Here is a 27517-nt window from a genome sequence, read left to right as displayed (position 1 = left end):
TTTAAGACAGATACTTTGCGTGGTGGAATAGCAAATAAAACGGACTGCAACCCGTCGAACGTTGATGATTAAAGCTTCAGAGCAAAGTTCAGTGAACCAACCACACACGAGACAAAGCGTCCACAGGACAGTCGAACCTGAGGCAGTCTCGTTTTTCGCTGGTTTGCATAACTTTCTGATGGCACCGGGTGACCCGTAACGGCAGAATGTGGTCTTTTTGTGATATCCTCGGCCGTGTCAGGCACTCGCCGTTCATTGGGTTATATTTGTTGGGATTTTGGATAGCACCTGTGTCCTTACACCCACAATGCTTGGATTTCAAGCCCCCCTTCAAGCCTCAAGAGGACCTCCAGTTCTGCGCAATGTACAGGAACTTCGGCTGCTGCGACTCAGCGAAGGACCAGGAATTGATGGCAAAATTCTATAAGATCATGGACAATTTCGACAATTATGGATATGCCAACTGTGCTGGGTACGTGCAGGACCTTCTCTGCCAGGTAAGCAAAGAACGGGTAAAGGTCGATACATGGTTTTGTTTTCAGAATTACATCATCCAGCTAGCACAGGCATGTTTGTAAAGGCATATACTTTTTATACACCCGCACATTCATCCAATGAGATAAAATAGTCCGATCTGACGTGCATTATTACAGTGCATAATTGCGTAATAGAATGCATAATAACAAATTAACAATGTATGTCCTGTAGCGCTGTTTGTCAATCACTGCATGATAAAAATGCATGTTGTCATAACAAGCGTATCTCCTCAAATCGAAAGTGTATGTTCTTCACAGAACAAGGCGATTGTCTAACAGGACATGGGGGCTGCACAAATGAAATAGTTTGTTTGGTCCCTCACTCCTCACATTTCTCTCCTCCTTTTCCTTCTTTCTCCCCTCCTTCAGGAATGCTCTCCATATGCAGCTCACCTCTTTGATGCAGAGGACCCCAGTACCCCCATCAGAACCCTCCCTGGCCTCTGCCCTGACTACTGCTCTCAGTTCTGGCTCAAATGCCGTTCCACCATCACCTTGCTCTCTGACGACCTGCAGCTAGCCCAAGCCGAGCCGGACCAGGTCCATTTCTGCCAGCACCTGGAGCTGGAGGACCCAGACTACTGCTACCCACACCTCCTCAGCAATGAGCAGCTGACGCAGAACCTGGGCCACGTCCGGGCCGACCCCGAGGGCTGCCTGCAGCTCTGTCTGGAGGAAGTAGCCAACGGGCTGCGGAACCCCCTGGCCATGGTGCACGCCAACGATGGCACGCACCGCTTCTTTATAGCCGAACAGGTGTGTTTGTGGTCACTTTCCAGAGTTGTTGTATTGCATTGTGGTATTATAGTGCCGGTTTCCCAGACACAGATTAAGTCTAGTCCTGGACTAAAAAGTTATTTCAATAGAGAATAGAGACTAGTCGTAATCTATGTTTGGGAAACCGGCCAATAGTGTATAGATTTTGGGCATTTTTTTGTATGTGAATGCTGACCTCACAAAATATATTTCCATGTAAATGGACAATAAAGTTATTATCATATCGTAGGTGGGCCTGGTGTGGACGTACCTGCCTGACCGCTCCAAGCTGGAGAAGCCCTTCTTGAACATCACCAAGGCTGTTCTGACGTCACCTTGGGAGGGGGATGAGAGGGGCTTCCTCGGCCTGACCTTTCACCCCAACTATAAGTACAATGGGAAGCTGTATGTGTACTACTCCGTGGAGATCGGCTTCGACGAGAGAATCAGGGTCAGCGAGTTCCGCGTCTCCCCCAGCGACATGAACGTGGTGGACCACGCATCTGAGAGGTACAGTAGCCATCATCACTGTTACATCCTCAGAAAGCATGAGCTCCTGAGTTGGGAAAATCTTGTGCAATACACCGACACATGTCTTGTATTCAAGATCCTAAATGGCCTGGCTCCCCTCCACTCAGTATTTTTGTTGAACAGAAACCCAAACAGAAACCCAAACATATGGCAGCAGATCCACAAGGTCTGCCATGAGAGGTGACTGTATAGTTCCCTTAAGGAAAAGCACCTTTAGTAAATCCGCTTTCTCTGTGAGAGCTTCCCATGTCTGGAATACACTGCCATCAGACACACATAACTGCACCACATATCACACTTTCACAAAATGCACGAAGACATGGCTAAAGGTCAATCAGATTTGTGAACATAATCCCTAGCTGTGTATTGCCGCTTTCCATGTGGTCTGTAGCTTGTGAGGTGTGGAAACACTTTGTTGCTTTTATGAATTTTGTCTTGCTGCTTTTTGTTCTATGTTGCTCTGTCTGTATGCTACGTCTTGCTTGTTCTATGTTGCTCTGTCTGTACGCTATGTCTTGCTTGTCCTATGTTGCTCTGCGTTTGCACACTGCTCAATGATTGTCTATATTGTAATTGTTTTTAATAACCTGCCCAGGGACTGCGGTTGAAAATTAGCCGGCTGGCTAAAACCGGCACTTTTACTGAAACGTTGATTAATGTACACTGTCCCTGTAAAAATAAAATAATTAAACTAAACTAAACAGTTATGACTCCCAAATGGCACCCTATTCCCTATATATAGAGCACTACTTTCGACCAAAGGCCGGCTCTGGTCAAAAGTAGTACACTATATAGGGGAAAAGGTGCCATTTGGGGTTGAAACCTGTGTTGAGCTCTTGCCCCAAAATGGCTGCTGTGGTGTCCATCACCAAGGTATTTGGGCTTTGCTGTTGTTATGAAGACTCAAGGGATGCGGAATGGATTTACAGTAGAATAGGTTTTGCATACAGCTGGACATATATCTACACCAATGTGTAGTAGTAGGCCTAAAATTATTGCTGTTGTGCATAACACATGGTAGATATTACACATTAGAGGTGGATAAAATGAGTTCCCGCCACCAACAAAGTGCTTGGATAAGCAGTATTTTTTCCATAATTATTGTACCTCAGAGAGATGGGCGCTACCGCACTGAATTCTCTGTCTCGTATCTGTCTCTGTCTCAAACACCTTCTCAGGATCATTCTGGAGGTTGATGAGCCTGCTTCCAATCACAACGGAGGAATGGTGATGTTTGCTGATGATGGATACCTGTACATATTCACTGGAGACGGGGGCATGGCTGGAGACCCCTTTGGGAAATATGGAAACGCTCAGAACAAGTGAGAGAAGAAGAAAAAAGATGTGGAACTCTCATTCATGATACCATCTTATGGCATCGACTCATATAACTTTTTAACAATTAGTTACAGCTGTACCATTAACACAGTTGCTAATAATAAGTTACTAGGTAAACCGCAAAGACAATAATCATACTCACAGAAAGATGTTCCAAGTTTATACTCCTCTCTTCTCCAGGTCAGCCCTGTTAGGCAAAGTGCTCCGTATCAATGTCGATGACAATGATAGGGGTCCCCTGTACAGGATCCCTTCTGACAACCCGTTTGTGCATGAGCGCGGGGTGCGCCCTGAGGTCTACGCTTACGGGGTGCGCAACATGTGGAGGTGCCCCCTTTTTTTCAACATTTTCATGATATGCTTACTTCATGAAACATTATACTTCCTTACACTTTATATACCTTGACAAAAAAAGTGTGGTGAGACTTTACATTACTGCACTGAATAAAGGAGTAATAACTTGGTAATGAAGTGTAATCTAGTTGTAGTTACTTAAGTAGTTTTGTTGGTCGACTTGTTCTTGTTTCTCCCATGGAGGTGTTCTGTGGACCGTGGGGACCCTCTGACGAAGGAGGGGAAGGGCCGTATCTTCTGCGGGGACGTGGGCCAGAATAAGTTTGAGGAGATCGACATCATAGAGAAGGGAAGGAACTACGGCTGGAGGGCCAAAGAGGGCTTCTCCTGTTATGACAAGAAGCTGTGCGCCAACAGCTCTCTAGGTGGGAATCCTGTAGCCTGATCCAAGATCAGTTTGTGCTGCATAACCAGCTCCAATGCTCATTGTCATGCCGGCATCCTGTGGGTCACTGGGAGATGAAGGTCTCAGTATGTTTTGTTCTGTGACTTCCTTCTGGGTTTTTTTTCTTCCTGTTTTTTTTTTTTTTAATCTTGAATACTGTACTTTATTTATCCTTAGACAGTAATGGAACCAGAGTGGGAAGAGATTGGAAGGGTGGATGTAGGGGTTGAACGCCATTCTCCAGGGTCATTATGTGCTTAGAAGGGAAGTGCTCAGGTGGGAATAAGCAGGGAATCCGTGAATTTAACCATGATTTCTGGAAAACCACAGGCTCTGCACAATTTCCTTCATTTTAAAAATACGTCTTATATCTCTTCCTCCTGTTCTCTTCCAGATGATGTACTCCCCATTTATGCCTACCCTCACAAGATGGGCAAGTCTGTGACTGGCGGATATGTGTACAGAGGGTGTGAATACCCCAATCTGAATGGCATGTACATATTTGGAGACTTCATGAGCGGGTAAGGCTCCTTACTGTACGTGTTCACCGTTTTAAATCCAATCCTAAAAGTGTTTATAGATGTTTGAGTCCATATACAGTGCCTTCGGAAAGTATTCAGACCCCTTGACTTTTTCCAAATTTTATTACGGTATATCCTTATTCTAAAATAGATTAAATAAAAAAAATCCTTAGCAATCTACACACAATGCCCCATAATGACAAAGCGAAAACAGGTTTTTAGAAAATTTGGCAAATTTATTAAATCTAAAAACCTGAAATTATTTACATAAGTATTCAGACCCTTTACTATGAGACTTAAAATTGGGCTCAGGTGCATCCTGTTTCCATTGATCATCCTTGAGCTGTTTCTACAACTTGATTGGAGTACACCTGTGGTAAATTCAATTGATTGGACATGATTTGGAAAGGCACACACGTCTATATAAGGTCCCACAGTTGACAGTGCATGTCAGAGCAAAAACCAAGCCATGAGGTCGAAGGAATTGTCCGTAGAGCTCTTAGACAAGATTGTGTAGAGGCACAGATTTGGGGACGGGTACCAAAAAATGTGTGCAGTATTGAAGGTCCCCAAGAACACAGTGGCCTCCATCATTCTTAAATGGAAGAAGTTTGGAACCACCAAGACTCTTCCTAAACTGAGCAAACGGGGGAGAAGTGCCTTGGTCAGGGAGAAGTGCCTTGGTCAGGGAGGTGACCAAGAACCCAATGGTCACTCTGACAGAGCTCTAGAGTTCCTCTGTGGAGATGGGAGAACCTTCCAGAAGGACAACCATCTCTGCAGCACTCCACCAATTAGGCTTTTATGGTAGAGTGGCCAGACGGAAGCCACTCCTCAGTAAAAGGCATATGATAGCCCACTTGGAGTTTGCCAAAAGGCACCTAAAGACTCTTAGACCATGAAAACCTGGCACCATCCCTACGGTGAAACATGGTGGTGGCAGCATCATGCTGTGGGTATGTTTTTAAGCGGCAGGGACTGTGAGACTAGTCAGGATCAAGGCAAAGATGAACGGAGCAAAGTACAGGGAGATCCTTAATGAAAACCTGCTTCAGAGCGCTTAGGACCTCAGACTGAGGGCAAAGGTCCACCTTCCAACAGGACACCAACCCAAAGCACACAGCCAAGACAATGCAGGAGTGGCTTCGGGACAAGTCTCTGAATGTCCTTGAGTGGCCCAGCCAGAGCCCGGACTTGAACCCGATCAAACATCTCTGGAGAGACCTGAAAATAGCTGTGCAGTAACTCTCCCCAAAAAACCTGACAGAGCTTGAGAGGATCTGCAGAGAAGAATGGGAGAAACTCCCCAAATACAGGTGTGCCAAGCTTTTAGCGTCATACCCAAGAAGACCCGAGGCTGTAATCGCTGCCAAAGGGGCTTCAACAAAGTACTAAGTTAAGAGTCAGATTTTTTTTTTAATACATTTGCAAAATGGCTAAAAATCTGTTTTTGCTTTGTCATTATTGAGTATTGTGTGTAGATTGATGAGGGGGCTTGAAACTATTGAATCCATTTTAGAAATAAGGCTGTAATGTAACAAAATGTGGGAAAAGTCCAGGGGTCTGAATTCTTTCTGGATGCACAGTAGCAGGTGTATTTTCTTATGTTTCGAAAGTTGTGTTTTATGTTTTTATCTATAGTCTATAAGGAAAGCATACTGCAAATGAAAGAAATTCAAAATAACATTTAATGTAGTATCTCCTCCCTATAGGCGTATGATGAGCCTCCAGGAGAATAAGAACACGGGTCAGTGGAACTACCATGAGATCTGTATGGGCATTGGTTTGACCTGTGCCTTTCCTGGCCTCATAAACAACTACTACCAGTACATCATCTCATTCGCTGAGGACGAGGCAGGTAGGAGGAGTCACATTACACCTCTTTTTGTTTGCCCATGGTCACAGGCAATGGAAAAGGTTTTTTAAGCATCAGATCTCTAGGCTACACACATTTAAGGCCAGTTTCCCAAACCAAGATTAAGTTTAGTCCTGGACTAAAAAGCATGCTCAATTGAGAATCGCCACTGAAACCAGCTAGATTACCAAATTATGTGAAATGTTCATTTTTCTGTCTGAACAGGAGAACTGTACTTCATGTCGACTGGAGTGCCCAGTGCCACATCTCCCACCGGTGTTGTTTACAAACTGGTGGATCCCTCAAGGTAAGGATTTAAAGCCACAATCTGTATTTTCAACAGCCTGACCCTGCCACAATGTTTGGTAAGGTGAGGGCTAAACAAAGTGTCGTGGCCTTCTGCTTTTCTCTTGAAGATGGCAGAAGCCTAGCATTACCGTCATAGACACACTTTTAAAAAGAGACAAAGACAAAACAAAATCACTAAAACATGTTAAGCATCTGTTCATGATTACTGATCTATTTTAAGTCAGAAGAATGTGTCGCATCATAATCTTTCTGTCTGTAGTTCTTAATCTGATTTACATTGTACATTCTGTTTCTCTGTGTGTTCTTTGTTCTTATCGCATAACTGCTGATGAACGGCATTCTATTTCTGTTTTGGTGATCATTGAGATTTTCTTACCCTCTGTCGGGGTCGGCTCACTCTCCCTTTCTCCAGATTTCTAGGTGAAAGAAGAGAAAGAACAAACAGAAAAAAAATAAAGGGTGTTGGAGCAGTGTGAATGCCCTTTTATCTAAATCTCTCTCTCACTGACTTAGGTCTAAACAGTCTTGGCCGCAAGATCTCTCTCTCTTTCTTGCATACCCTCTCTTTTGCTCTCTGTTGGCTGCAGCACTATACTGTTGTGTCAAGTTATTTGTTTCTCACTCGCTCATGAAGCTGATTTGAATTACTCTCTACCACAGCAATGTTTGGAAAAAGGGAAGAGAAGAGTAGGCCTTCAGCCTTATTCTGGGAGGGAGACCAGCTGAAAGCGAATCAAATACATCTAAAGAGCTGAAGTCTCAACAGAGGCTGATGAAACTGGGGTGAAACTTTGACTTCTCACCCTCTGATTTAGTTTTCTTCCCTGCTGAGCTGAGAACTTTTGGTATTTTGTCTGTTTTAGACGGGCACCGCCAAGACAATGTCACTATGACCCACTGCCTGTCAGAGTGAAGAGCAAGCTCATCAAGTTCAGGCCAAAAGAAAGTGAGTATGCTGGCTTTCAACATTCATCTCAGTCTGTCTGCTTTTATTTTGTTCATTATATTTAGCCCCCTTTGCTCAATCAAACACTTACAGTATGTCACTAGATCTCGCTGCTTCGATTAGATTATTCACTTCATCATCAATTCCCAGATTTATGTCATTTGAGAGACATTTTAGGCACAAGGCCTCAGATTGCCAGATTCATATTGTCACGCCCTGACCTTAGAGAGCTTTTTTATGTCTCTATTTTGGGTTTGGTCAGGGTGTGATTTGGGTGGGCATTCTATGTTCTATTTTCTATGTTTTTGTATTTCTTTGTTTTGGCCGGGTATGGTTCTCAATCAGGGACAGCTGTCTATCGTTGTCTCTGATTGGGAACCATACTTAGGTAGCTCTTTTCCCTCCTTTCTGTGTGGGAAGTTGACTTTGTTTGTGGAACATAGCCCTTAACTTCTTATGGCTGCAGCCCGAGGCCGCCCACAATATGACAACAGCCAGCTCAAGTGCAGGGCGCGAAATTCAAAATATATATTTTTTAAATATTTAACTTTCACACATTAACAAGTCCAATACAGCAAATGAAAGGTACACATCTTGTGAATCCAGCCAACATGTCCGATTTTTAAAATGTTTTACAGCGAAAACAGCACATATATTTATGTTAGCTCACCACCAAATACAAAAAGGACAGACATTTTTCACAGCACAGGTAGCATGCACAAAGCCAACCTAACTAACCAAGAACCAACCAAACTAACCAAGAAACAACTTCATCAGATGACAGTCTTATAACATGTTATACAATAAATCTATGTTTTGTTCGAAAAATGTGCATATTTCAGGTATAAATCATAGTTTACATTGCAGCTACAATCAGAAATTGCACCGAAAGCAGCCAGAATAATTACAGACACCAACGTCAAATACCTAATTACTCATCATAAAACATTTCTGAAAAATACATAGTGTACAGCAAATGAAAGACAGGCATCTTGTGATTCCAGCCAATATTTCCGATTTATTAAGTGTTTTACAGCGAAAACACAATATAGCGTTATATTAGCTTACCACAATAGCCAGAAACACAAGCCATTTCCCAGCAGTAAAAGTTAGCGATCGTAACAAACCAGTAAAAGATATATAATTTTTGACTAACCTTGATATTCTTCATCAGATGACAGTCCTATAACATCAGGTTATACATACACTTATGTTTTGTTCGAAAATGTGCATATTTAGAGCTGAAATCAGTGGTTATACATTGTGCTATCGTAGCTACTTTTTCCACAACGTCCGGATATTTTTCTGACACTTTTTCTGACACACATATTCTGACCAAATAGCTATTCATAAACATAACTAAAAAATACATGTTGTATAGGAAATGATAGATCCATTAGTTCTTAATGAAATCGCAGTGTTAGAATTCTAAAAAATAACTTCATTACGACATCCAGCTTCGGTATAGCTAGAGTACCCAAAAGTTGGGCGCCGACGACTAGTTCACATGTACGACAGATATATGAAATAGCATCATAAAATGTTTCTTACTTTTGCTGATCTTTCATCAGAATGTTGGACAAGGGGTCCTTTGTCGGGAACAATCGTTGTTTGGATTTAGAACGGCCACTTTCCCTCTCGATTTAGCAAGCACACTAGCCAAGTGGCACGAATCTCTCCATCGTCAACAAAGTCAGAGAACGGAACACGGCAAAACTCCCGAAAAAATTTCAATAATCTGATTAAACTATATTGAAAAAACATACTTTACGATGATATGGTCACATGTATCAAATAAAATCAAAGCCGGAGATAGTAGTCGCCTATAACGACAGCTAAACAGAAGGCAAATCCAGGTACCTCCTCGCGCTCTCCAGAAAACAGGAAATGGGGGACACGTCATACAAAGAGCTTGTATTCCACTTCAGACCAAGATAAACACTCAATTTCTTCTCTCACCGCCTCTTGACATCCAGGGGAAGGTCTATGAAGTGCATGTATACTAATACGTATCATGCCCATTTATAGGCAGGAAGTAGAACAGAGCCTCGATTTCAGACTTTCCACTTCCTGGTCAGGAAGTTTGTGCCAAATGAGTTCTGTTTGACTCACAGATATAATTCAAACGGTTTTAGAAACTAGAGAGTGTTTTCTATCCAATAGTAATAATAATATGCATATTGTACGAGCAAGAATTGAGTACGAGGCCGTTTGAAATGGGCACCTTTTATCTGGCTACTCAATACTGCCCCTGCAGCCCAAACAGGTTAAGCTTCACGGTTGTTTTGTATTGTTTATTGTTTTTGTTGGCGTCACCTAAATAAAAGGAATATGTACGCTCACCACGCTGCGCTTTGGTACACTTCCTTTGACGGCCGTGACACATATTACACTGTGGATAGGCCTACATGCTAAATATAACCTCATCTCCCAGATCTATTCATTAGGACAATCCATGTAGTTATCCTAAATCTGACCTGTTCTTCTATTCCACAGCATTAACAGGAGTTGAACTACCGACCAAGCATCAAAAGCTCTCCCCGCCAGAAGAGCCCGTCAGACCCCATCCCACTGAGTCCGCAGTAATCGAGTCCGACAAGGACTGGCTTCAGGAGCTCATGGACATTCTAAAGGAGCAAGAGGCTGCCGTCGTCACCACCACACTGCCTCAAACTACAACCAAACCGCCCAGGCACACACGACGGAAAAACCGACGAAAGAAGGGCAAGCACCGGTCGGAGAGCGGGTTGGCGCCGGCAGCCGCGCCTCAGAGCGGGGCGGTGAGACTGGCGGGGGATGAGCAGGGGCGGGACGACCGGGGGAGGGTGGAGATCTTCGCCAACGGTGAATGGGGTACGGTGTGCGACGACCTGTGGAATACGAAAAACGCGGCAGTGGTCTGTCGACAGCTGGGGTTCCGATTCGCCCTGAAGGCATCCAAGCACTCTGAGTTTGGAGAAGGGAAGAGTCTCCAGATTCTTCTGGATGATGTGCAGTGTGAGGGCACAGAGGAGAGCCTGCTGGACTGTCAACACACAGGCGTAGGTATGCATAACTGTGCCCATTACGAGGACGCAGGGGTGATATGCGGGAACTCAGACTACGTTGATGCCTAGAAATGATAGTCGATTGAGAGGTGATTGAACTTATTTGTGACTATGGCCTAAGTGATTGTAACTAAAACCAAGGAATATTGCTGTCTAACTTTTGTCTAATTGTTGTCGATGTTGGCACTTATAGGTCTACCTCTTTTCATTAAGGTAATGTAATGCTGATTTTATGTGTTAAAGTCTTAAAGGTTTTATATTTAAAATGTAAGACTTTGTTAATGTAAGACAATGCTTTCTCTAAAGGAAATTAATCTAAAACAGTAAATTAATGAATATACTGTATAAGGAGAATGAATACCAGGTTATTTAATATTCTCTCATGATCACATACTGAAATAAATGTTCCATACAGACTCACAAGTTATGTGCTCATTTGACATGGAAAAAGCATAGTGAGAAAGAGAGAGAAAGGGAAAGAGGGAATAGGGTGGGATGACAGGAGAGGATTAACAGGGAAAGTCACAGGCAAAGGAAAAACTGCCAATTTGAAGCCTGGAATCCAAACGGAATATCACTCCATTTCTCTATTCGGTGTGGACTGACTCCACACTTCAGGCTAGCCTATTTGTCCAAGTCACCCTGCTTGGTTCTGGTGTATGAAACATTGAGGACTGATGTCATGACTAGGCAGGAAATATGTCTGAATTAATTAGATGACTGGGATAAAAATATGCTCGTAACAACATTCGTCCAACAGCATCATAACCTATTGGCAGTGCTTGACATGGACTGAAATAGGTACCGGTACTCATTTTGGGTGCAGTAATCTCGGTTACCCAGAAGTAAGCATGAATCTGTCCACAAAAGATCATGGGTGCAGGGACTGTTTATATTTAGGTGCAGGAACTCCACAATACTTTTGAGATAATATTCTATAAGAGGTGCAGGAACTCAAGCAGTTGAAAATTCGAGGTGCTCGTACTCAGCTTTGGTGAACTCCTGCCAAAGTCAAGCACTGCCTCTTGGCAAAGCTAGGGCAAAATCACACTTCATCACACACTTTGCTTTGCAAACCATCAAACCAATTTCTCTTTTTATTGTCTGGATATTTGGTTTGCCAACTACCATGAGCACATTCAATGACGAGACTCCCTAAAAACACCACTTCGATACAGGTTAGGTGAGCATTTCCGCTAAGCCTAACCCTTTACCTAACCTTAACCAAATTCTCCTAACCTACCACGTTAATTCTTCTAACCTGCTACGAAAAAGTCACAGCTGTATCGAAGTGGCGTGTTTTTAGGGAATCTCTTCAAGGAAAGTTTTATCCCCACTTTGTATCCAGAGAAGACTGAAGAGAGAAAGAGAGAGAAAGGGAGAAAGAGAGAGAAAGGGAAAGAGGGAATAGGGTGGAATGACAGGAGAGGATTAACAGGGAAAGTCACAGGCAAAGGAAAAACTGCCAATTTGAAGAGGGAATAGGGTGATCCGCGTTCGAGCGGATCGCTTTTATCAAGTCGGTGACCATCATTGGTCACTGCATTATGGAGATAAAGATTGTCAGACTTGCGCCGACAAGTAGACTGCATAAACGTTCATAAATCATGTGATCAAGTTTCTGCAGTTGCTCTTCACCAACTTCATCCTGCAGCCATCGCCTGCATTGTGGGAGGCTCTATAGTCAACCAATCATTCAGGTGTTTTTGTTTGACCCATGTGAACGTGACCAAAGACGTGACTAAAACAGGAACAAACTTTTCTGGGATGTATATGTATACAGTGGATATATAGAAATGAATGTGATATGAGGCTCTCTCTCTCACTCTCTAAATTGATTGTACAATGTACACCAGTGGTGGTCGGTGCCGTTTAAGATGGAGGACGACTATTGTTTTTATGAACATGGCCTTATTTCTATTACAGCATATTGGATGACTGCCATTCATATTCCATTCACTCAGCTTAATGTAGGATCGATAGGTTTAGGCTACTACACGATACTCAAATTTTCCCTTACCCATCATAAGGTTGCTACAACCTAGCTTATGAATGAAAGTCTACATCGTAGGTGCCAGGTCGAGAGACATCTTAGTAATCAAGGTGACAGACAATGACACATTCAAGACCGCCTTTCACAATCTTGCCTGCATCTAGCTGATCTAGGATGTAATCATTAGTCCAACAGTTAAAAACAGGATTTTCTATTGGACAAATTTAGATATGTTTATCCCTGTTTTGTTCCGTTTGCTTCCGTTTAAAAAATGTTTTTCAACAGAATCGGCTGAATGAATACACCATTGATCACACCCAAACACAGTTCACTTTCAAAGCAGCCACATACAAACAGCATGAGCCCTTAGATCGTTTGATAATTCTTTCTCGCATCTACGCGCTCTCCTCCTCTCACCTTTTCCCTTCGCTTGTGGACTTCAGTGCACAATACATCAGCTGTCTGTGACCTGGCAAAAAAAACTTTACAAGCCAAATCGTCATATCATAACCGCTAACTGCTACACACAGCCTACACTGTTGTCACCATATTAGCTAACATCTAGGCAACATAGCTACTAGAACTAACACTTTGCTAAACCCGCTACACTCATGCAGTACAGTGTACAGTTAGCAAGCAGATTAGCAGTTACACCGGCAGGCCCCGGTGGAAATAAATTAATAAAACCAAAAGCTTACCTTGACTTGGAAGAGTTGCACTGTTGGACAGCCATAGCCAGTTAGGTAACATAGCATTCCTCTCTGTTTGAGCCGGGTGTTTGAGTAGACTAAACTAGCTAGCTGCATTCGCTAGCTAAGTAAGTGAAAGTAAAAAAAAAAAAAAATATGAAATCTAGCTCTCTCTCGCTTTCTTGCTTCTCCTTCATTTTTGAAGAAATTAATTTGTAATAATAAATTTCAACTATTGTCTTTCTCTCTCTTTGAGTCAACTACTCACCACATTTTATGCACTGCAGTGCTAGCTAGCTGTAGCTTATGTTTCAGTACTAGATTCATTCTCTGATCCTTTAATTCGGTGGACAAGAGCTCTGATAGGTTGGAGGATGTCCCTCGGAAGTTGTCATAATTACTGTGTAAGTCTATGGAAGAGGGTGAGAACAACGAGCTTCCTAGGTTTTGTATTGAAGTCAATGTCCCCAGAGGAGGACGTAAACTAGCTGTCCTCCAGCTACACCATGGTGCTACCCTACAGAGTGCTGCGAAGCTACTGTAGACCTTCATTGCAAAACAGTATGTTTTAATAAATTATTTGGTGACGTGAATATATTTACTATAGTTTTATCTAAAAAGGATAACTTTAATGTTTCATTATTTTTAATTTTATGAAATTCACTGAGGATGTCCTCCCCTTCCTCCTCTGAGAAGCCTCCACTGATGTACACACAATTACAATTATAATTTAAGTACGTGAGTGTGTGATATAGGGGTTGAAGACATGTTTATTTTGACATTATAAAGAAAAACTTTCATAAACAATGGCATGTTGCAGGGAAATACACTTTGGATGCACCTCCTGAGTGGCACAGTAGTCTAAGGCACTGCAGTTCAGTGTTAGAGGAACCATTCCAGGCTGTATCACAACCAGCCATGATGGGAAGTCCCATCATCCCATAGTGCACAATTGGCCCAGTGTCATCAGGGGTTTATTTATTTAACTAGACAAGTCAGTTAAGAACAAATTCTTATTTACAATGACCGAGTACCCCGCCGTAAAACCTGGACAACACTGGGAAAATTGTTCACCACCCTATGGGACACACAATCACAGACAGATGTGATACAACCTGGATTAGAACCAGAGACTCTTGTGACACCTCTTGCATTGACATGCAGTGCCTTAGACCACTGCACCACTCAGGTTAGAGGTATGCTAGGCCATCATTGGAAATAAGAATTTGTTTTTAACTTACTTGCCTAGTTAAATTAAAATAACAGTCGGTTGCTTTAGCCTTACCACTCAAACGAGCCCAGTAGCTGCCCTGAAGGTCAATGCGCGGTAAATGTAGGAAAACTAGTGGATTGGCTCTCCCATTGCAAATTTGCATAGCATTCTACTGCAAGTGAACAACAACCTCTGAAGCATATGGTTGTACACATGGCAAGAAGATAGCTGCTACATGATTTTAGAATAAAATATAGAGGGAAATGTTTGCAAACTATGTCTTACAATGAGACAAATATTTGAATATTTTTTAAATAAACTTTTGTAATTAGTTTGCTAGCCAATACACGACGGTGGTGGCAAAATCGGACTGAACAGCGACAGTGTCCGACATTGGCACGCAGCTTTCGTTTCCACAATATAGCCTTGCTAGCTGAATATGTGCGGTGAAGTTAGACATAAGAAGTGTTGGTTATTTTGAACTTGAAATAAAATAATCTGAAATAGCGCTATGACATCACGTGATCAAATGCCAATACAGTCTTACCTCAACAACCGGCTCCATAGCTCAGTGGTAGAGCACTGGTCTTGTAAACCAGGGGTCGCGAGTTCGAACCTCGCTGGGGCCTGATAGGAAATTATAGCTTTTAGGTAAGGGTCAAGAAAGGTTTTCCAGTCATCCACCCTTATCGCGAATTTGTTGTTCACTGCATGTTATGTTTCACAGTTGCCACATTTTGTCTGCCATTTGCAACAGTTTCCAAAATTGCAGTTTGGGGAACAGTCCCCCTACATAGCTCAAAGCTGACAACCTGTGGTATGCAGCAGAATAGCACATGCGCGAACGCCAACCTCCGTTTCTACCATAACAACCACACTTGATATAAGTTGTACTGTAAAACGCTAAATTACACAATAAACACAGTTCAATCATAATTTCACCCGCCACAGAGTTTTTCCTAACCACCGTGCTTCTACATCTGCATTGCTTGCTGTTTGGGGTTTTAGGCTGGGTTTCTGTACAGCACTTTGTGACAGCAGGTGATGTAAAAAGGGCTTTATAAATAAATTTGATTGAATTTGATTGACTTACAACACTAATATTAACAATGCTGTATTGCATTGAACCTTTATTTACCTAGGCAAGTCGGTTACGAACAAATCCTTACATTATATACACATAGCAAAAGTTTTGGTTATTGTACAGAATTAATTATGCTAAAGAAAAGTCTAAAATAGCCCAAGTGTCCCATTTTTCAAATTCTTCAGTCGATGACACCCTGCTCATATGAATCAGCCTGTCTTTGTGAGAAGGAGCCCTCATCTGTTTTGACCAGGTTGATTGATATGCCAAGCATTAAATCACATATCTAGTGCCAAGCCAATGGTGTGTGTGTGTGTGTGTGTGTGTGTGTGTGTACACATACAGTGCCTTCGGAAAGTCTTCAGACCCTTGACTTTTTCCACTTTGTTACATTTTAGAATGAGGTTGTAACGTATTTAAACTTTTTCTACACACAATACCAGTTAATGACAATGCAAAAACAGTATTTTTTTTTTTGCAAATATAAAAAATGAAATATCACATTTACAAAAATATTCAGACCCTTTTCTCAGTAGTTTGTTGAAGCACCTTTGGCAGCAATTACAGCATTGAGTGTTCTTGAGTACGACGCTAAAAGCTTGGCACACTTGTAGTTGAGGAGTTTCTCCCACTCTTCTCTGCAGATCCTCTCAAGCTCTGTCAGGTTGGATGGGGAGCATTGCTGCACATCTATTTTCAGGTCTCTCCAGAGATGTTCGATCGGGTTGAAGTCCGGGCTCTGGCTGGGCCAAGCAAGGACATTCAGAGACTTATCCTGAAACAACTCCTGCAATGTCTTGGCTGTGTGCTTATGGTCATTGTCCTGTTGGAAGGGGGAAAACTTCACCCCAGTCTGAGGTCCTGAGCAGGATTTCATCAAGGATCTCGCTGGACTTTGCTCCGTTCATCTTTGCCTCGATGCTGACTAGTCTCCAAGTCCCTGCCGCTGAAAAACATCCCCACAGCATGATGCTGCCACCACCATGCTTCATTGTAGGGATGGTGCCAGGTTTCCTCCAGAAGTGACGCTTGGTATTCAAGCCAAAGAGTTCAATCTTGGTTTCATTAGACCAGAGAATCTTGTTTCTCATGGTCTGAGAGTCTTTAGGTGCCTTTTGGCAAACTCCAAGCGGGCTGTCATATGTCTTTTACTGAGGAGTGGCTTCCGTCTGGCCACTCTACCATAGAGGCCTGATTGGTGGAGTGCTGCAGAGATGGTTGTCCATCTCCACAGAGGAACTCTGTCAGAGTGACCATCGGGTTCTTGGTCTGCCCCGTTTGGCCGGGCGGCCAGCCTTAGGAAGAGTCTTGGTGGTTTCAAACTTCTTCCATTTAAAAATGATGGAGGACACGGTGTTCTTTGGGACCTTCAATGCTGCGCCTCGACACAATCCTGTCTCGGAACTCTACGGACATCTCCATTGACTTCATGGCTTGGTTTTTGCTCCGACATGCACGGTCAACTGTGGGACCTTATATAGAAAGGTGTGTGCCTTTCCAAATCATGTCCAATCAATAAAATGTATCACAGGTGGACTCCAATCAAATTGTTGAAACATCAAGGATGATCAATAGAAACAGGATGCACCTGAGCTCAATTGAGTCTCATAGCAAAGGGTCTGAATACTTACTTATGTAAAGGTATTTTTGTTTTTTATTTTGAATACATTTACAAAAATGTCTAACAACCTGTTTACACTTTGTCATTATGGGGTATTGTGTCTAGATTGCTGAGGATTGTTATTTATTTAATCCATTTTAGAATAAGGCTGTAACATAACAAAATGAGGAAAAAGTCAAGGGGTCTGAAAACTTTCCAAAGGCACTGTACATAGTGAACAGCAAGGAAACAGATTGTTACATTCACTTTATTGCTTTTGGCTCTGACTCTACGGCTCTCACAGTCACAGACTGTAGTCATGATAGATGTGAAGTTTAAATAAATGTTTTCATGTGCACTGTACAAGTGTATCGGTCTGAATTTATGGATCTTTTTCCAACTCTGCTTTAGTCTAGTTGTGTGTTTCAGTTGTGTCCACAAAGTCTTGGCAATAAAGTACGCTCTTCACCAGTATTTTCCCTCTCTTGTCCTTATTCTCATCTCATAAACACCCATCAACAATGGAATTCTGTGTGTGTTTAATAGTTAAGAGAGAGTAAAGTGTAATTCAGAGTCCACAGACGAGATAGCCCAATTGTGACTTTTACCCCTCTTTCTCGCCAACTTCGTGATATCCAATTGGTAGTTAGTCTTGTCCCATCGCTGCAATTCCCCTAAGCTCCGACGTCAGCTTGCAGATGCCTGGCCCACAACAAGGAGTCGTTAGAGCGCGATGGGACAAGGAAATCCCGGCCAACCAAACCCTCCCCTAACCCAGATGATGCTGGACCAATTGTGTGCCTCATGGGTCTCCCGGTCACGGCCGGCTGTGACACAGCCTGGGATCAAACACGGGTCTATAGTGACGCCTCAAGCAATGCGATGCAGTGCCTTAGACCGCTGCGCCAATCGGGAGGTCTCATTGTGACATAGCTACTCGGCTCCATCGTCCGCAGGGTACGCAGTCCAAATATTAACAAGATAGATTTATTTACAAAGATACCATTAGTTAGAATCAAAATGAACAAAGATTATTAAAAAGCACATTAAGGGGAATGTTGTAAAGTAACACAACACCCATTCTCTCTGAATGAGACATTTGTCAAACATTTTCAGAACACATAATACTCGTCATGTATAACTGACAAATGTGCATTGAAGGGTTCTGAACGGTTTGACTTGGGTTGCGTCCCGATTCTCCACCCTTCTCCCAAAGTGTTTACTTGCACACTACAATTTATAATAATGGATTTGAAAGCAGTGAATTCGTGTAAACATTGGCTGTAGGGAGTTTCCACCCTTGTTGAATCCATGACAGGCAAGTGCACACTTCAGGAAAAAGGTGGAGAATTGGGACTCACATTGCTCTCAGGTAGTGATGTCATTGATGGAAGTGCTGCTGTTTTGACTTCTCCACTGTAGAATCTGTTTGGAGAGTCTTTCCACCTCTGTCACCTGGGCTAGGAGCTGAGCTATGCCATTGTTCTGAGAAAGAGGGAGTACAACGCATAAAATTAACATGAACAATCACAGTACAGTATTAACAATAATATGTGCCATTCTGACTCAGACAATGCTTACCTACTACCATTAGCTAGTATAAATTCAAAAACCTGAAACGTGTATTATTATTCTGGGGTAAGGGGTAGGCTTGTAAAATAAGAGGATAAAAAGGGGTCAAGAGGAAGATACCGTACAAAACATAGCTACATGCATTCTACTGAACACAACCCATGGCAGAGTTTAGGACTTGCAATACATTTGGCCTGGGGATAGGGTTTTGACTTAAAGAACTCACCAGATGGCTCATGGAATCATCAATGGTGGGAATAGAACGAACAGTGCTTATCTTTGCCTCCAAGTTCTCAATGAAGTCCACCACCATCCTCATGACCTCCACCACATATCTATAAAACAGGACCATCATTCCTCTGTTAACTGGGAGAATACAATTCAAAAAGGTACACATCAGGGCATCTTCCTGTGTACATAATTCAAGAATATTGTAAACACAGTGTTGTCAGTGCATGCAAAAATAAAAGGTAGCTCACCTGTGAAGATCTGCCTCTACGGGCAGGTTAGTCTGACACAGTGGTTTCATCAGTCTTCGGCGCAGGCTTGCCTGTTCTCTCAGCACATCTTGCAGATGGGAGGTGAATTGCTGCAATGATGTAAACCTTTGACCTATAAGAAACAAATTAAATTATGACCAGACAATTACATCAAAGTCTGGCTGTGTCCCTCCAAACAGTGTACGCATTAAACGTGTTTGTATCTGACAATGTTGCTACATACTACCTACCTTTTGAATCTCAAGACACCACAAAGCAAAAGTACCACATCCCCACTTACTCAAATAAAATTTGTGAGTGACATCTGCGCTTTCTTTTTCCAACTTCAACAACTCCATTTCTAGATTGATCTAAAACAAATAGAACTAAGTTAGGTAAATGCATATCTCTGCATCAAACAGGACAGGTGTCTGGCACCAAACCTGGATTGTAGTCACTAGGCACCAAATGGAAGAAAACGGACTGGAACAGGAAGAGACTACCTGAACATGTCCAATAAACTTGTTTTCTTGCTAAATGTTTTGCTATTATGTGCACTAATTAATACAAGAATACCTGTTTGTAACGTTACCTTGTCAAGCTCCCGTTCCATAGTGATGAGCTGTTCAGCTTCCAGGAGATGTGGGGAAAATACATGGGGTTCTCTAGGGACAGAATCAACATCCTCCTGTAAGGAAAGAGACTATGCTTAGTGTGGTGGGCTAGGATATCGGTAGAAAAGCAACTACAGTACATTCGGAAAGTATTCAGACCCCTTCACCTTTTACACATTTTGTTGCATTACAGCCAGATTCTAAAATGGATTACATTGTTTTTTCCCTCTCATCAATCTACACGCAATACCCCATAACGACAAAGCATACCGTTTTTTTTATTATTATTATTTTTTTAAATAAATATCATATTTACATGAGTATTCAGACCCTTTACTCAGTACTTTGTTGAAGCACCTTTGGCAGCGATTACAGCCTCGAGTCTTCTTGGGTATGACGCTACAAGCTTGGCACACCTGTATTTGGGGAGTTTCTACCATTCTTCTCTGCAGATCCTCTCAAGCTCTGTCAGGTTGGATGGGGAATGTCACTAGCTATTTTCAGGTCTCTCCAGAGATGTTTGATCGAGTTCAAGTCGGGCTCTGGCTGGGCCACTCAAGGACATTCAGAGACTTGTCCCGATGCCACTCCTGCATTGTCTTGGCTGTGTGCTTTGGGTCATTGTCCTGTTGGAAAGTGAAGTGAACCCCCAGTCTGAGGTCCTGAGTGCTCTGGAGCAGGTTTTCATTAAGGAGTGCTCTGTACTTTGCTTCGTTCATCTTGATCCTGACTAGTCTCTCAGTCCCTGCCGCTGAAAAACATCCCCACAGCATGATGCTGCCACCACCATGCTTCACCTTAGGGATGGCATTGGCCAGGTGATGAGCGGTGCCTGGTTTCCTCCAGATGTGACGCTTGGCATTCAGGCCAAAGAGTTCAATCTTGGTTTCATTAGACCAGAGAATCTTGTTCCTCAAATAAAACTTTATTTGTCACATGCGCCAAATACAAAAAGTATAGACTTTACTGTGAAAATGGTCTGAGAGTCCTTTAGGTGCCTTTTGGCAAACACCAAGTGGGCTGTCATGGGCCTTTTACTGGAGTGGGTTACATCTGGCAATTCTACGATAAAGGCTTGATTGGTGAAGTGCTGCAGAGATGGTTGTCTCCACAGAGGAACTCTGGAGCTCTGTCAGTCCTATTGAGTCTAGTAGCAAAGGGTCTGAATACTTATGTAAATAAGGTAATAAAATGTGAGAGAAAAAAATCGAAAACCGTTTTCGCTTTGTCATTATGGCGTAGGGTGTGTAGATTGATGAGGAAAAATAAGGCTGTAACGTAACAAAATGTGGAAAAAGTGAAGATGTCTGAATACTTTCCAAATGCACTGCATACACTCTTCTTCAAGGGTACCCAAACAATCCTCCTAGAGATGGCAACATTCTTGAATACTTTTGCTCCAAAAATATCTAATTAAGCTATAAGGCCTAAGGAGGTTTTGGTATATGGCCAATATACCACAGCCAAGGCCTGTCTTTATGTATGATGCAACGAGGAGTGCCTGGATACAGCCCGTAGCCATGGTATATTGACCATATACCACAAAACCCTGAGGTGCCTTACCACTATTATAAACGGGTTACCAACACAATATGAACAGTAAACAAGTAATTTTGTGTCATATCCATGGTATATTTAGGCAATAAGGCAAGAGGTGTGGTATATGACCAATATACCACGGCTAAGGGCTGTTCTTATGTAAGACAACATGGCATCCAGCAGGATCCAGGCATTCCAGGATATTGTGGTATATGGCCAATATACCATGGCTGAGGTGCCTTATCACTATTATAAACTGGTTACATAATTAGACCAGTAAATCTTATATATTTTTTGTCATACCAAAGGTATACGGTGTGATATACCACGGCTTTCAGCCAACCAACATTCAGGTCTCGAACCACCCGGTGTATAATTAAGCAATAAGGCACGGGGGGGGGGGTGTATATGGCCAATATACCACGGCTAAGGGCTGTTCTTAGGCAAGACGCATTGCGGAGTGCCTGGACACAACCCTTAACCGTGGTATATTGGCCATATACCCCCCACCACAACTCCCCGAGGTGCCTTATCACTATTATAAACTGGTTACCAACGTAATTAGAACAGTAAAAATATATGTTGTGTCATAAACGTGGTATACGGTCTGATATACCACTGCTGTCAGCCAATCAGCATTCAGGGCTCGAACCATCCAGTTTATAATCTGTGTTATACCACGGTGTAGGTGTGTTTTGCACCAGGTGAAAGTTGATTGCATTCATTTTGGAATTGGGCTGCCTTCCAGGCGTGAGCCAAGTGACCGGTTCAAAGACCACGGTGAAGTCAGCTCAAAACAAAAGTGACATAGGAGCACGTGGAGTAATGAGTAGGATTCTGTGGGCGGTGCATGCATACTTTTGCTCCAGCCCTGTTAAAACTCAAATTGAATCAGTTAATCAAGGTCCTGGTGAGCTACTGTACTAGCTAGTAGAAGGATGTTTTCGATTATAAACCCCAGTAGTTTGGGTATGGGTAGTATGTGATGGGAAGTTCAGATCTTTTTACTGACTCCGATCTTTGACTCGTTCAGTCAAAAGAACAAATCTTTCGACTAATTTTGTTCATTTGAGTCAGTTATGCCCAGAGCACGCATGACACCCTGTCCGCGAACGATGAACTTAAAACTCGAGAGGCATGATTCTACAAGCCTCTCGTTTACGTCTTTCAACAAAGGTGGCTTATTGAAGCTGTCATTTGTGACTGAGACTTGTAAACGTGTTTAAATAATGCACGTGTTGATTGCTAGGCATACAAAAAAGATTGTCTTGATAATTTTGAAACGAGGTCTAGTTGGGGTGGGTATAATTTGTGGAACGTTCCAACAGGAATCTGTTCCAAAAACGTAAAGTACAAGGATGCCAACAAACAACGCATACAAAGTAGCATGATCAATTCACCTAGCTTACTAGCTGCCGAATAGGCATCAACTCTCCACGTAGTTATTTCTTAATGTTTGTCCATTGGCTACCAGAGTGAGGTCAGACATTTTTCGGAATATACGTGGTGAGTGAAACACTTTGAAATAGCACACTTCCTACTCGGTATCTTATTCCGCCGCGATACAACTTTGTATGGGTTGTTTGTTGGCAACCTTGCTATTTACGAAGTTTTTGTAACAGATTCCTGTTGGAACGTTCCACAAATTATACCCACCTGTCTAGCTGTGTCCACAACCAGACTAGATTGTGAACGACTCTTTGCGGAATGTATTTGTTGACTGCAGTGATAAGCAGCGCAATGTCTTTCTCGAACTGCAGGCCCCCAACGATTAGTTCTCGAATTTGAGGCTGTGTCCATAACATTCAATAATAAATGAATTGCATTCCCTCTTGCACCATGCCCGATGAATTAGTTAAAAACACTCCTGCTCGGCATGCACTCACCTGGGAAAGAACACCCGAGGCGACGCACCTGGTCAAAAGACTTGCAACTGGTGTCACTGAATAAGGAGCAATGTCCCACGGATTCATTCGTAAGAGTGGTGGGGTCAACCTTGGAAAATATGTAGCTGTAAAAAAGCAAAGATTCGTACTCAATATAACAAGCAAATCTTAGTTAGCTAGTTAACGTTATACTATCTAGTGCTGTATGTAGCTAGTTAGTGTCCATTAACGTTACACACTCGGATTCGCAGAGGCTAGCAATGTTGTGCTAGCTAACGTTACTGTTAGCTGAGAAAACAACGTTTGTCTACGTTAAGAAAGAAAACCTAATTTTACCACATTCCCACAACTACTAGTTTATTATATAGCTACCCATATACACCAACATCTTTTACAGTGTAAGTCCATTTTTCTTACCAATTTTCGACAAATAATTTTTTCAAATTTAGCCCGCCGATGTTGTTGTTCCTTTGGTGAAGAAATGACTTCCGGACTTCCCGCTCTAACGTTACTGTAGTGATGTACAGTTCACGAACGATTCGTTATTTTTGAACGACTCCTTTTACTGACTCAGGTCATGATTCATTTTAGTCGTTCGTTTGACCCAGTGGCTACGTGGCTACAGAGATGGTCTCCGACTCTGTCATATGCGCGCAGGAAAATAGATCATGAGCATAGAAAAGAAAAATACATGTTTTGAAGTAATTGATCAGGCATGGTGCAAGAGGGAATGTAATATTGAATGTTATGGACACAGCCTCGAACTCGAGAACTAATCGTTGTGGGCCTGCAGTTCGCGAAAGCCATTGCGCTGCTTATCACCCTCACCCACCCTCAAGCAATGCTTTCCGCCAAGAGTTGTTCACAATCTAGTCTGGTTGCGGCCTCAACTAGACAATCTTATCTGTATGCCTAGCAATCAAAAATATGCATTATTTAAACACGTTTACAAGTCTGTCACAAATGACAGCTCCAATAAGCCCCCTATGTTAAAAGACGTAAACGAGAGGCTTGTAGAATCATGCCTCTCGAGTTTTAAGTTCATCGTTCGCGGACAGGGTGTCATGCGTGCTCTGGGCATAACTGACTCAAATGAACGAAATTAGTCGAAAGATTCATTCTTTTGACTGAACGAGTCGAAAAGATCCGAACTTCCCATCACATTGCTGCCAATACACAGAGCCGGCAAATGTGGGCCCGTTCGCGTAAAAGAGCCGGCTCATTTGGCTCCCAAAAGGCTCTTTGTTCAAAATGCTTAACAATTAGTGTTGAGCTATTAACCAATATTTCGCTTTTTTAGGTTATTAAATAACTCATTTACCGACTTCGGTTCAATTACTTGAATTCCATTTAGTTTGTGATATGTGATCCTGACGTGCCGTTTCTCTAAAGAGAACTATGTGGGACGCTGGGCTGAAGGGAGTTCTAGTTTCCATTAAGCAAATATTCAACCTAGTTCAGCGCAGAAATGTGGTAATTAAGCACTATGACCATAATCCATTGCGCCATTTTTCCGGCTCAATAGATTTAGACTACGCGAAGCGAGAGGTTTCACTCGCCAAAATATATCCAAAATAAACCCAATGCGTTTCTATTGGTTTATTTTGGACCTGAGCTTGTCGCCTGCCTTCCGCTTTTGGGACACCGACTCCCATTGTTAGACATGATCGTCTCGTCATTGTTCACAGATCTCTGGACGGATACATATTTACGCCTGCTAAATTATGTAAAATACACACATGAGAGGTGAATTTAGCCTACACAACACAACGACGAGAGGGACAGACAGTTCGTGAAAGTATACCTTATCTACTTTGAAGAACTAGCTCTGCAGTACAATAGACAGGCTAGCTAAATAGGATGACTAAAGACAGTATTTATGTTTTATTTAACCATTTAACTAGGCAAGTCATTTAAGAACAAATTCTTATTTACAATGACGGACTACCAAAAGGCCTCCTGCGGGGATGGGGGCTGGGATTCAAATATATATGACAAAACGCACATCAAGACAAGAGACAACACGACATAAATAGAGACCTAAGACAACACTACACAAAGAGAGACCAAAGACAACAACATAGCAAGGCAGCAACACATAACACAACATGGTAGCAGCACAAAACATGGTACAAACATTATTGGGCACAGACAACAGCAAGAAGGTAGAGACAACAATACATCACGCAAAGCAGCCACAACTGTCAGTAAGAGTGTCCATGATTGAGTCTTTGAATGAAAAGACTGTCCAGTTTGAGTGTTTGTTGCAGCTCAATCCAGTCGCTCGTTCCAGTCACTAGCTGCAGCGAACTGAAAAGACAAGCGACCCAGGGATGTGTGTGCTTTGGGGACCCTGGCAGAACGGGTGTTGTATGTGGAGGATGAGGGCTGCAGTGGATATCTCAGATAGGGGGGAGTGAGGCCATAAGAGGGTTTTTATAAATAAGCATCAACCAGTGGGTCTTGCGACGGGTATACAGAGATGACCAGTTTACAGAGGAGTATAGTGCAGTGATGTGTCCTATAAGGAGCATTGGTGGCAAATCTGATGGCCGAATGGTAAAGAACATCTAGCCGCTCGAGAGCACCCTTACCTGCCAATCTATAAATGACATCTATGTAATTTAGCATGGGTATGATGGTCATTTGAGTCAGGGTTAGTTTGGCAGCTGGGGTGAAAGAGTAGCGATTACGATAGAGGAAACCAAGTCTAGATTTAACTTTAGCCTGCGCTTTGATATGTGCTGAGAGAAGGACAGTGTACCGTCTAGCCATACTACCAAGTACTTTTATGAAGTGACTACCTCAAGCTCTAAACCTTCAGAGGTAGTATTTAACACAAAATCCGGGGAGGGGCCAGCTGAGTATAAGACTGTATCATCTGCATATAAATGGATGAGAGAGCTTCCTACTGCCTGAGCTATGTTGTTGATGTAAATTGAGAAGAGTGTGGGGCCTAGGATTGAGCCTTGGGGTACTCCCTTGGTGACAGGCAGTGGCTGAGACAGCAGATGTTTTGACTTTATCAGGGATGCAAACTAGTCACCTTTCGGCGAAATTCACCGTTTTGAATCCAAAACAAGTTACCTGCATGATTCGTGTAGATCCGATGATAATTTTTTTTTTTTTGGGGGGGGGGGGGGGGGCTTTGGATCACTACTGTCTGTAAGTGAATGAGTGATGCGCGTTCGGAGCAATACTGGCTGTATCCAAGGTTCAGCTAATTGTTCACATAACAGTTTGCAGCACGCGACTGAGGAGAGAAGAGACAACCAACTTGCTAGTTACAGCATCAGCACTTGCTCTGGAAAGACAGCAGAGAGTGGAAAGGCAGTTTGCCAGTTACAGCAGCTCATCCCCTGAACAATAACAAAGAGGTAGGTGAGAAGCCTGATGACGGGGGTGAGAAGGTGATGAAGCGTACTTCATGAGCTGTAACCAAAAAACAACTGGCATTTGGAAAATGAGAGAATTAGGTGAAAATGAGGCGTTGCTTGTTAAACAAGTGGATTCAGGGATGAAATGTAACGTTAGCTGAAACTGGGCCTAGCTTAAACTGGATGCCACTACAAGCATTTCACTACACTCGCAATAACATCTTCTAACCATGTGTTTTTGACCAATACAATTTTTATTTGAGGTGAAAGGAACACCACACACTTTTCCTCTTTCTCACTTTTTCAATACAGTGGATAAAATGGGGTATGCCAGGTGTACTCTCTGCCTGAAAGAGATCAATTATGCCAACAATGGGTCTCATGCTCTGCTGCTGACACATTGTAGAACAGATGTCCACAGGCAGAAAGTAAACAATGTAATAAGACATTGCTTTTGTTGTGTTGAACTTGACATAGAGTAACATTTGTGTGTGAGTGAGGGAGATTATTACATTTTTTACTCAGTGAACATCATTTTTTTTGGTGCACTTGATCGATGTCTACTATAGTGGCCAGTATAATAGAGCAAAAATAGAATGCCTGTTTCATTCTATTTCTACTTTAAGATGTTTTTTTCCCCAAGTGCAATATTTAGATGTGTGTGGTCACAAGTGTTCTATTATATTTTCATTTAACCAAGTTGGTTAAGGATAAATTCTTATTTACAATGACAGCCTACCGGGGAATAGTGGGTGGACTTAGGCTGGATCCTTTCTTGAAATGCAGGTTTTTAACTAATTTAACAACAAAGAATATGATCTACATGAATGCCTGATTGTTCAGGGGCAGAACAAAATATTTGTACCATGTCAGCTCTGGGATTTGAGCCATGG

At 42.5% G+C, this 27517-nt stretch overlaps 2 protein-coding genes and 1 non-coding gene across 3 annotated transcripts; 2 read left to right on the top strand and 1 right to left on the bottom strand.

Moving 5' to 3' along the window:
* hhipl1 (HHIP-like 1) lies at positions 1-10994 on the top strand. Its single transcript, XM_039009803.1, has 11 exons — positions 1-497; positions 906-1292; positions 1543-1802; positions 3002-3145; positions 3342-3488; positions 3699-3880; positions 4295-4421; positions 6134-6279; positions 6502-6583; positions 7449-7531; positions 10028-10994. The coding sequence occupies exons 1-11, from the start codon at positions 207-209 to the stop codon at positions 10645-10647; spliced, it is 2469 nt and encodes an 822-aa protein (XP_038865731.1). The 5' UTR covers positions 1-206; the 3' UTR covers positions 10648-10994.
* A 4036-nt stretch (positions 10995-15030) lies between these two features.
* On the top strand, positions 15031-15102 carry trnat-ugu. Its single transcript has one exon. It is a non-coding gene; the product is annotated as a tRNA-Thr (tRNA).
* A 3026-nt stretch (positions 15103-18128) lies between these two features.
* haus2 (HAUS augmin like complex subunit 2) lies at positions 18129-23748 on the bottom strand. Its single transcript, XM_039009009.1, has 7 exons — positions 23665-23748; positions 23248-23372; positions 19801-19896; positions 19510-19579; positions 19209-19341; positions 18956-19064; positions 18129-18642 (listed from the first exon to the last, which is right to left on the bottom strand). The coding sequence occupies exons 2-7, from the start codon at positions 23332-23334 to the stop codon at positions 18526-18528; spliced, it is 612 nt and encodes a 203-aa protein (XP_038864937.1). The 5' UTR covers positions 23335-23372; positions 23665-23748; the 3' UTR covers positions 18129-18525.
* Between the last annotated feature and the right edge of the window lie 3769 nt (positions 23749-27517).

Source organism: Salvelinus namaycush, chromosome 15 (genome assembly GCF_016432855.1).
Source record: "Salvelinus namaycush isolate Seneca chromosome 15, SaNama_1.0, whole genome shotgun sequence".
Taxonomy (NCBI): domain Eukaryota; kingdom Metazoa; phylum Chordata; class Actinopteri; order Salmoniformes; family Salmonidae; genus Salvelinus; species Salvelinus namaycush.
The sequence above is the reverse complement of the archived record's forward strand: the minus strand, read 5'-3'. Positions and strand labels throughout refer to the sequence as shown.

Bases quoted from the DNA above. Each gene is read 5' to 3' on its own strand.
- haus2 (XM_039009009.1), bottom strand. From the start codon at position 23,334: ATGAATCCGTGGGACATTGCTCCTTATTCAGTGACACCAGTTGCAAGT. The intron at 19,580-19,800 runs GTAACGTTACAA...TATTTGTTTTAG, and splicing joins TGGAACGGGAGCTTGACAAG to ATCAATCTAGAAATGGAGTT. The intron at 19,065-19,208 runs GTGAGCTACCTT...CCTGTTTTATAG, and splicing joins GTAGAGGCAGATCTTCACAG to ATATGTGGTGGAGGTCATGA.
- hhipl1 (XM_039009803.1), top strand. From the start codon at position 207: ATGTGGTCTTTTTGTGATATCCTCGGCCGTGTCAGGCACTCGCCGTTC. The intron at 3,146-3,341 runs GTGAGAGAAGAA...TCTCTTCTCCAG, and splicing joins TATGGAAACGCTCAGAACAA to GTCAGCCCTGTTAGGCAAAG. The intron at 6,584-7,448 runs GTAAGGATTTAA...TGTCTGTTTTAG, and splicing joins AAACTGGTGGATCCCTCAAG to ACGGGCACCGCCAAGACAAT.